Below are 10,891 nucleotides of genomic sequence, written 5' to 3'. Positions count from 1 at the left end.
TGTGTGTGTGTGTGTGTGTGTGAACTTTCAGCGGGGGAAGGATGGAGGAGGCGGAGGCGGCGGGGGAGCTCGCCGCTGCTGTCCGGGGTGAATGGGCCCCTCCTCCTCCCCCTCTTCTTCCTTCCTGTGATCCGAAGAGAGGAAATTCCTTTCAGTTATTTTTTTTTTTTTTTTGTGAATGACAAACTCATTACCGATTCATCAACACAACCTGTTCCAGCCGGTCCCGTCGCCAAGGCAACGCCTCAATGGGCAACCTCCCGACGGCTCAGCCAATCGGAGCACGAGGGGCACTACCCTGAGCAAACTTCACAGATCTTGGGCACACAAGAGAGCACCCCTCTGCTGCAAGAAGATTCGTGGGCATCCTAGACACAGTGAAGCAGCAGAGCGCTCTCCGCGGGTTCGAGACCGACCTGCCTCAGCCTCCAGACCCGGAGCAAAAACACTCTTCCCCAGTGCAACATCAGTGCACCCCACACTCCAGGATTCCTGCACATCGGAGTTAAGGGGGGCACGTGTGCACGAGCCCGGAACATCAAAGAGAAAATCCCTGGCGGGCAACTCCAGAACATTACGGATTCCGAGCACTGGACTGGATCCCTGGACAGGGCCAGTGCAGGATCCCTGGACATCAAGGGTCCCAAGCATCCCGGGCACCTTCGGGGGGCCTAGCGCGCACATGCCCCTATAGCCGGACTCCTGCCTCTGCGCCCCCGGGACCACGCGCCGCCGCCGGCACCACCACCACCGCCTTTCTTTCCCCCATGCTAGAGAAGCGGCTCCAGTCCGCGGGCATGGAGGAGAACCGCCGCGGCTGCGGGAAGACGGCGGCCTGGCTGAAGGAGCAGCTGGAGCTGGGCAGCGAGCGGCTGCTGCTCATGGACTGCCGGGCGCAGGAGCTCTACGAGTCGTCGCACGTCGAGACGGCGCTCAGCGTGGCGCTGCCGGGCCTCATGCTGCGCCGCCTGCGGGGAGGCACGCTGCCGCTGCGTGCCCTCTTCCCCCGCGCCGAGGACCGCGAGCGCTTCGGCCGCCGCTGCCGCAGCGACCCGGTGCTGCTCTACGACGAGGGCGGCGGCGACGACTGCAACCGCAACGGCGCCGCGGCCGGCGACGGCCTGCTGGGCCTGCTCCTGGAGCGCCTGACGGGCGAGGGCTGCCGGGCCTTCTTCCTGGAAGGTAAGGGCGCCGTCCCGGGGACAGGGCACACACGAGGCAGGCCCATTAGTCAAGGCACCTGGCTGCCACTGGGGACACTTTACAGGAGGGCACCACGTGTGTTCACCCCGGAAGTGACCCCCACACCGCACTCTGACCCTCCTCTAAAATGGCACCTGCCCAAAATGTACTGTGTTTCTCCTCTGAAATGGCACCTGCCCAAAATGTACTGTGGCCCCTCCTCAAAATGGTACCTGCCCAAAATGTACTGTGGCCCTCCTCTAAAATGGCACCTACCCAAAATGTTCAGTGGGCCTCCTCTAAAATGGTACCCCAACCTGCCTAAAATGTACTGTGGCCCTCCTCTAAAATGGCACCTGCCGAAAATATACTGTGGCCCGCCTCTAAAATGGTACCAGCACCTGCCCAAAATGTACTGTGGCCCTCCTCTAAAATGGTACCCCAACCTGCCTAAAATGTACTGTGGCCCTCCTCTAAAATGGCACCCGCACCTGTTTAAATCTGACTTTTACCAAAATGAGGGCTTAAAGTACCATAGTCCCTAAGCCGGCAAACTGGTTCATAAATGCCTTATTTTGCAAAACAAACAGCTAACATCCTCTAATCCCATTTGTTCAATATTTAGAAAATGCGTGAACTGCTTTTATTCTTCACATTGCTCTGGGAACTGATGTTTAAAATATTCCAACTGCTTGAAAAATGTCCAGCAAGTGTTTTGTCTGCGCGACCGCTGTTTTCCTAGATTTCCATGCTTTAACTCCCAGGGTTAGTTTGGGGGTGTTTACTAGTCATGTTGCTATTGTTTTGTTTTCCCCTATGATGAACGGCCAGGTATGATAATTCTCTACCTGCCTGCTACTGACCTCCATTTTTTCTCTTTTGTTATAGTAGTAATTACCTTCCACCATTTTATGTATGAAAGTATTTCGAACTCCATGTGCTTGAGCATGGAATAACCACGCATACATTGTTTTGATGGTCTGAACATCCGGGATAGGATACATATCTGACAGTGTGGCCTGGCATCTAGTGTTGATCCCAGGAGAAAGCGAAGTTATTTCGCAGAAATTGCCATTTCCTGGTGTGAGACTTCGCTGATTGATGTCTGCTCCAAAGTAGGTGCGAGACTGACCAGCAGTGCCTTCCATTGGTGAATGTGTGAAATGTCCAGCCCTTGGCTCCCCTATTCAAGAACAGCCTGCAAATTGTACTATTGTATGTGCAGCGTGTGACCAAAGGATGTTTATTTGGGTACGTAGTGGCAGCTGTGATACACCCTTACCCAATAGCACCAGACACTTCCTACTCACATAGATTTGGGAGGCCTACTTTTGAGATAAAGCTAGTGATCCTTGATAGTGATCCTTGGCAACTCTAGTAACGTGTATTCATCCTAAAATAGCCAGTTGGATTTAGCAATGGAAATGCCCCGTATTCCCAATACGTATCAGTATATTGGGGTTCTCTATTTGTCTTTGTGGACGATGTGTAGATTAATTGAGGCGCCATGAAAGGGAACTGACATCAACTTGAAAGCAAAGTTCTCAAGTGTCACCCTTTTGGTCTCATTAGGCTCACACCTGGGAATCCTCATTGCTACCCCGTCGGTCCACCCCCCCCCCCCCCCCCGGGTAGCTGGCCTCTGTTCAAGCTGTCCTGGGCGCCGGGTCCCCTGACAAGGATGTGTGTGTGTTAGAAGCAGGCTTAGGCAGTGTGGCTGGCTGCACCGTGGAGAATGCCCGCCGTGGGTGCTCTGATCTCAGCTCCCGGGCTCTTGGTAACCTTATCTCACAAACAACTTCTCAATGGGCTTCCTGCCTCTGCCCGGGGCGCGCGGAATACATTACACGTTTCCCTGCATGGCAGATGTCGGCCCTTTTCATGTTCTTGATGTGGGGCACCCACACGCTGTGACGGGCTGTTTAACGGCAGCTAGCTCCAAGTATACCAGTCATAATTGTACATTACACTCTCGTTCTTATTTCTAAACCACACAAACAATTGCTTTGACACACTAATGGCCAGATGTACAATTTTGCATTTAACACGGGACAGTCCCATTGAAAACATTTGTGAAAATTAGGCCTTAAGACCGTAAATAACCTATGACAGCCATTTTGTTATTCCTACACAGTCGCGGTAGGATGTTTGTAAAATCTTATAAAAAATCTGATGAGACAATTGGACGAAAATCAATAATATATGTGCGCTCGTGTTTTGTATATGTGAGCACTCTTTGTGTTGCTGCAAAAATTTGCCTGGCCCCAAAAAAAAACAATGCTTATGTCCGGCAATAGCGCCATTTCGTTTTTTCTGTGTTGCAAACGATGCTATTTGAAGAAAAATACCAACGCGAATGTGCAATCCAGGCGTGCGTACACGTACGAGGAAATATGCTAATGTCATTTAACCCAAATGATTGCATTACACGGTCACTGGGTTGGGTGATGTCAACATTTAATTTGTGAGGGAGTTCCACAAAGTAAGCTGTCTGTGTAGTTGTGTAGTTACAACGTGAAAAACTAAGTGCCAGAAAATCCCCTTTTTTCAGCATCACTTGATTGGGATTCGGGAGGTGGGGGTTAGAAGGAGTTGTTACGGTATTTATTATATTAATCGAAGAAGAATGGTGCCCCCCACTTACATGGGAAACACTAGCTGTGGCGCTGAGGCAATCCTTTTGTAAGGCGCATCTGCAAAAATCAATTTTTGTATTGGATGAGCTAGCCCAGGGAGACTTGGTTGGGGGTGAGATACCTTTGGCCATATGTCTTCAAGATCCCTAAGAACCCATGGTCCCTGGAAAAGTTGACTCGATGTCCACTTGACCTATCTGTAGCATCTGTTTGTAAACTCTAGTCAATCACCCTTTTAATAGTTCTGATGAGTATTTTCCCGCTTCTTTGTTCCCTTTTATAGGAGGATTCAACAAATTCCAGGCAGAGTTCCCAGTGCACTGCGAGACCAACTTGGACTCAAGCTCCTGCAGTAGTGGCGACTCCTCTCCACCCGTGCTGGGCCTCGGTGGCCTCCGGATCAGTTCGGACTCCTCGTCTGACATAGAATCGGATCTCGACCGGGACCCCATCAGTGCCACTGACTCCGAGGGCAGCCCGCTGTCCAACCCTCAGCCTTCTTTCCCTGTGGAGATTCTTCCCCACCTCTATCTGGGCTGCGCCAAGGACTCCACCAACCTGGACATTCTGGAGGAGTTTGGCATCAAGTACATCCTGAACGTCACCCCCAACCTGCCCAACCTCTTTGAGAATGCGGGGGAATTCAGATACAAGCAGATTCCAATCTCGGATCACTGGAGCCAAAACCTTTCCCAGTTTTTTCCTGATGCCATTTCCTTCATAGGTGAGTATTCTGGGTGCACAGCTTTTCTTCCAGACACTATGTTTGTCCCAAATAGGTTAGTGCTGCATCCGACCTGAGCATTCTCTGACCTCTTCTTGGTAAAGTCATGTCAGACCTATTCTGTATATGCAAGTGCAGTGCTTTTGGCAGAACTACACTGAGAACTAGTATTTGCAGAACTCTTCCTGGTGAAGTCATGCCAGACACCTACTTCTGTGTATGTATGCAAGGGCAGTGCTTCTGGCAGAACTACACTGAGAACTAGTATTCTCAGAACTCTTCCTGGTGTACATCTTCTGTATATGCAAAGGCAGTGCGTCTGGCAGAACTACACTGAGACTAGTATTCTCAGAACTCTTCCTGGTGTAGTCATGTCAGACATCTTCTGTATATGCAAAGGCAGTGCGTCTGGCAGAACTACACTGAGACTAGTATTCTCAGAACTCTTCCTGGTGTAGTCATGTCAGACACCGTCTGTAAATGCAAGGGTGGTGCTTCTGGCAGATCTGCACTGAGAACTAGTATTCTCTGCCCTCTTCCTGGTGAAGTCATGCCACATCTTCTTCTGTATATGCAAGGGCGGGCAGTGCTTCTGACAGAAGTACACTGAAAGGTAGAATTCTCTGCCCTCTTCCAGGTGAAGTCATGTCAGACACATTCTCTATATGCAAGGGCAGTGCTTCTGGCAGAACTACACTGAGAGCTATAATTCTCTGCCCTTTCCTGGTTAAGTCATGTCAGACACATTCTGTATGTGAAAGGGTAGTGCTTCTCTACACTGAGGACCATTCTCTGCCCTCTTCCTGGTGTAGTCATGTCGGACCCCTTCTTCTGTATATGCAAGGGCAGTGCTTCTGGCAGAACTACACTGAAAGGTAGAATTATCTGCCCTTTCCTGGTTAAATCATGTCAGACACATTCTCTATATGCAAGGGCAGTGCTTCTGGCAGAACTACACTGAGAGCTATAATTCTCTGCCCTTTCCTGGTTAAGTCATGTCAGACACATTCTGTATGTGAAAGGGTAGTGCTTCTCTACACTGAGGACCATTCTCTGCCCTCTTCCTGGTGTAGTCATGTCAGACCCCTTCTTCTGTATATGCAAGGGCGGTGCTTCTGGCAGAACTACACTGAAAGGTAGAATTCTCTGGCCTCTTCCTGGTGAAGTCATGTCAGACACCTTCTTCTGTTTATGAAAGGGCAACGTTTTTTGGAGAACCACAATACAGGATCCATACACGGGCTGCGCATTACTCCCACCCATGTGTGGATCTCTTACAATGGATGAGCAGTGGTATTCGAACATACCATGAGCTGTCTGGGGGCGGGGAAGGTGGAAATATGAACTAGGGATGCCTGGGTTCGCCTGATCGGGCCAGTATAACTCGGGCATCATCAATGCCTCGAGTTATGTTGTCAAGTGTCCCAGGTGTTGCTGACAGATCAGCAAGGATATCATGTCAAGTTTTGTTGACAATGTCACCAAAAATGCAACTTGCAGTTCTTGTCAAACTCTACACTAGCGTGAAGCGAGGGGGCAGGGCCGGGCCCTGAAGGCTGGGTCTGTGGTGTTCGTTTTGGGAGGCCATTGGGAAGAATGGACGGGCCAGTTTGCGTGTTGTGTTTGGGTGGCCCAGATTTGCCTTAAATTAAATATCTGTTTTTAGATGCGCAGTAACTTTAAGGTGAAGTTGTATCTGAAGGATATCGCGAGGGTGTGCAACCACCCTCCCCCCCCCCCCCCAATCAGTGTGAGGAATTTTTTCATGGTGTAGATTGCCGTGGCTATTTTATTTGACTCTTGATAACTGGTCTGTTGTCTTGTGGGACCTATGGAATTAGATCCTCGGCATCGTGGATAGCCGGCAGATTCTCCAGGCCAAGTGAACCCTGGCGAGACCCGGTGGGTAATGCGAGACGGGCACGGGAAGCCACCAGTCTGCACTGGCATTGTGATGCATCGCCTCTTACAAAGCCGCCTGTTTTCCGGCCATGTTGACATCCTGTTCCTCTTAGCGGGCTGCCCCCGGGGACAGCGCTCCTCCTTTGAAAGGGCCTGAATGCAGCCATTGTTTCAGCACCACAGCGTGCAATGTGTTGAACAGGCCCCCGCAGCCTGCCTGTCTGCAGAAGGGGCGTTCGACGTCCATATTGTTGGTACTCTTTCAAAGGTCAAATGTTTTGTAAGCAGAGCGTAGTTGTGCCCGCGGGCAAGCTTCCTGGTCTCAAGAAAGTGGGGATTTGCCCAGGGTCGCACCGGTCTGGCCAAGCAGGGATGCGGGGCCTAGAAATGGAAGCGTCCTATGTTCCACCTTGTCAGGCATACTCTTTACACTTGATCCACATTATAGCGCTTAGCAGCGCGAGAAATAAGGCATCGGCGCTATATTTTATTATATAGGGGCAACATGGTAAAAGTATGTGCCGTGTTTCGGGATATGTTGTTTTTTCTTGGGATTTCATCCTGTTTTTAAGTTATTCAATGCGGCTATGTACACCCCTGTTGGCACGCCTGTCTGACCGCTGTCTCATTCTCTTTTTCAGATGAAGCCCGGGCGAAAAGCTGCGGAGTTCTAGTGCACTGCTTAGCCGGCATCAGCAGGTCGGTGACCGTCACCGTGGCCTACCTCATGCAGAACTTAAACCTGTCCATGAACGATGCCTATGACATCGTCAGGATGAAGAAGTCCAACATCTCGCCGAACTTTAACTTCCTGGGACAGCTGAAGGACTTTGAGAAAACCCTGGGCCTAAGCAGCCCGTGTGACAACCACGTGCCGGCCCAGCAGCTCTACTTCACAACCCCCGCCAACAACCAAAACGTCTTCCAGGTGGATTCCCTGCAGTCCACGTGAGTGGCAGCCCAGCCAGGTGTCTAGGCTGCTCGTTTCCCAGAAGAGGCCCTCGTTCTGGCTGGCACCGAGTTTTTTGCCCAGAATGTGGCACTGGAGCACTTAGTCCATTTGTGTGCGGCAGGAAGGGGCAGGCTATTCGTGAGTGACATTTGGCTCTGGCCCGGGAAGGCACGGGGTCATTAGGCACTTTGGAGGACACCAGAGAAAGTGGCATTTCGCGGGTCGCTGGCTTGCACGCCTGTGGTGTGTGTGGCACAGCTTTTAGGTCCCAACACAAAGGGCAGACTGGACTACGCATGCGCCGTGCGTCCAGTGACTGGAACGCGACCACGCTGCCCCCGTGTGGACAAACAGTGACTCTTATACTTGTCTTCAGTGAAGACTTGCCCGGGATCTCAGCTCGGCATATGTTGGAGAATTGTTCGCAGAACCTTATTGTATTACATTATTGTAAAATCTTTCTGCTCTATAACCGGCTTGGATTATACCGTGCGAGGAAAATACGTTTTTTGGGCACATGTCTCCTTTGTAATGTTATTTGTACGAAACAGCATTAATGTCTGCCCTCCTCTCCCCCCCCTCTCTTCATCTGCCCTCTCTTTCAAAGCAAGCACTTGTGAGACTTTCCCCATAACCCTTTCTGCCAATTTTCCCAGTCCCATGGGTGACACCTCCTGCCAATCCTTGTCTTTGATTCCAGTTGCATGCTGGAACCTGTAGTTTTGAATTTCCCATTGCAAGGGTGGGCCTACAAGTCTCAGCTTGAAAACCAGGACTGTCTCAAAGATTCTGCATGCAACAGGGAAACTTGGCAGCTATTTGTAACCCCAAAGCAGTTGTGACTTTGCTTCCACTTTGTAAATACCGCCGTTTTCTTGAGTCCAGATTTAAATATTTTGTAATGGTGCGCCGAACTTGTGTACAGTTATATTTCCCTTTTTTGTGCACACCGTATATCAGGGAGCCTCACCTCAAATGCAATACGACACATCTATTTTTATTAAAAAAAAACTGGAAGTATGAGCGAACATGTGTACCCCAATGTATGCTTGCGGAAGGCGTGATCTTTGCCAACTAAAGGGAGCAGTGCTCGTGGTGTACGTTTTCAGATGACCTTTATTATATAACTGTAAATTGTTTAAATTATTATTAAATAATTATTTTGGCTATGGAGACGACCGTCGTGTGTTTTGCTGTACGTTCCATAACAGAGTCTTGGGTTAGTGGGGGGCCGAATCTGTGGGGTTCTGAAGAATTGTGCTTACAAGCGAGGAAGAAAAAAAGAAGCAGAAAAAGAAAAGAGCTTGTGGCGAAAACCTGACACTCTCCAAAGCGCTTTAAAATGTATTCTACTATATATATGAACTTAATGATAAAATATTGAAACACACTCCATGGTGCATTCAGGGGTAAACTACGAGGCAAAAGAGGCCCTGGAAATAATGTTCAAATTGGCCCCGTATTACACATTTTCAGCAAACACAAACTTTTCCTACGAGAAAATTTGGAAATAAAAAAGGTTGCCACACATAAGTGGCCCAGGCCGCAGAGGCCTACGGGAAATCTCCAGAGTTCCCTGTAGGCCAGGCCGCAGAGGCCTAACGGGAAATCTCCAGAGTTACCTGTGGGCCAGTCCACCCCCGCCAGGCCGCAGAGGCCTGCCGGGAAATCTCCAGAGTTACCTGTGGGCCAGTCCACCCCCGCCAGGCCGCAGAGGCCTGCCGGGAAATCTCCAGAGTTCCCTATAGACCAGTCCACCCCATGGTGTGTTTATTTCTAAAGTTCATCAATGTTTGGAGCAGTACAGATAAGGGTTGTGTCAGCTACTTTTACTCCCTAAACATAGGCATATAACCCTAAGAATAGGAAGTAAAAATACTCCCAACAAACAATAGGAAATAGACACGTAGGACCTTGTGCCCCTGCTTTCACTGTACCAGATGTATAGATCTATTTGGGCCAGTAGTGCACATAGTCCCACAGGAAGAAACCACTATTATAACTGCCCGATTGAAAGAAGTAAGCATGTATCTTTTAATGTTTATGAATAACTAGGTTAAAAAAATCATTGTTAAAAAAGGATCTGTTTTCCAGTTAAAACATATTTTTACACACTTATAAAATACTCCTATTCGGAATTGGTCTTACAATGTCACTCCCCCAAAATCACATTTACTACCAACTTTAAAAAATAGGGAGTAAAATACTGCCACTTCCAAATCTTGTCTGGAGCTCTGGGTGTGGCCCTGAAGAGAGCCTGGTTAGCTTAAAGCAAGCCGCCACCATGAGCTACATTTGTCTCCCAAAGCTAACTGGTGCTCTCTGACATTCACTGTTTCTGAGCAATTTTCACAAAGGAGCTTTGGGAAACCTCTAGAACGGGGATTTGCAAGCTTTGGCTCTCTGGGTGTTTTGGGCTACAAATCCCACACGTCATAGCCGTCATAGTCAATGGTGAAGGATCATGGGAGTTGTAGTCTACATATGGAGAGCGAAGGTTGCAGACCCCTGCTCTGCAAGACTTCATGCATGATGTTAATGTGCAATGGAAACAGTTATAATGTGCATTGCATGTGGGAGTCGGGTGTGCACCCCGCTATGCATCAGTTCCTGACTCTGCTGCCAGAGCGGGAGAGCGCATCACAGAATAAGATGTTGCCGCAGAGATAAAACTCTTGTGGCAGTAAAGGGACAGAGCCGATGTTGAAACAGTTATGGATAAAGCGGCAGTGCGATTTAATGACTAAATGAGAGGAAACAGCAACACAAAGAACCTGGAAGGAAAGCAACATGATGAGGTAAAAGCAAAACCAATGTAAGTCGGCTTGGCAAGAAACCGGGGGCTAACACGTTAGCCATAGACAGCTCAAATTAGCTGCAGGGAGAAGATATGATAGGTTATTTATAACGCACTTAATACCCAGAGGTTTCTAAGCCCGGATCGAACCTGTGGTGCTCCGTGTCGTCTTGCTTCCAAGGGGAGCACGTTGCCCCTGAGCTATCCCCCCGAGACATGTCATATCACGTTTCATGGGAAACTAGCACATGCTTATGCATCGCTATGTTCAGTAACTGTACAAAAGTATCATGTTTTTCCCCAATTGCTGTGTTTCTTTTAATCTTGTGCTGCACATGTTTTTGAAGTCATCCGTGAAACATACACTGTTCTAATAACTTATTCGTGAGACTTCACTTTAATAACTCATGGGTCCTGATGAGTACCCCCTGGTCAGAGGGAAATCCTGTACGTCCATCTTCTGATCCACGAATTCCAATGTAGACCCCTGCTATGTCTCCCTCATGCACCCACTTTCTCATCCCCATTCGAGTATCCATCCTTGTAGGCTCTCTCATGCCTTCCTCCTCCCACTCTGTCCTAAAGCCAGGACCAAAGTCTCCCTCACACATGTCCTCTCATTCCCATTCAAGCATCCGGCTGTCTCCCTCCTGCCCTTCTCATCCCACGCTACCCTCAACACGGCAAATGGCTCCCTG

General features: G+C 49.3%; 1 protein-coding gene across 1 annotated transcript; it reads left to right on the top strand.

Moving 5' to 3' along the window:
• The first annotated feature begins 297 nt into the window (after positions 1-297).
• On the top strand, positions 298-8,569 carry LOC138513281 (dual specificity protein phosphatase 6-like). The gene is made up of 3 exons (XM_069627998.1): positions 298-1,182; positions 4,102-4,542; positions 7,086-8,569. The coding sequence occupies exons 1-3, from the start codon at positions 768-770 to the stop codon at positions 7,394-7,396; spliced, it is 1,167 nt and encodes a 388-aa protein (XP_069484099.1). The 5' UTR covers positions 298-767; the 3' UTR covers positions 7,397-8,569.
• Positions 8,570-10,891: the final 2,322 nt, after the last annotated feature.

Source organism: Ambystoma mexicanum, chromosome 12 (genome assembly GCF_040938575.1).
Source record: "Ambystoma mexicanum isolate Mex_15411 chromosome 12, UKY_AmexF1_1, whole genome shotgun sequence".
In the NCBI taxonomy this organism is placed as follows: domain Eukaryota; kingdom Metazoa; phylum Chordata; class Amphibia; order Caudata; family Ambystomatidae; genus Ambystoma; species Ambystoma mexicanum.
This window is presented reverse-complemented; position numbering and strand designations above follow the sequence as displayed.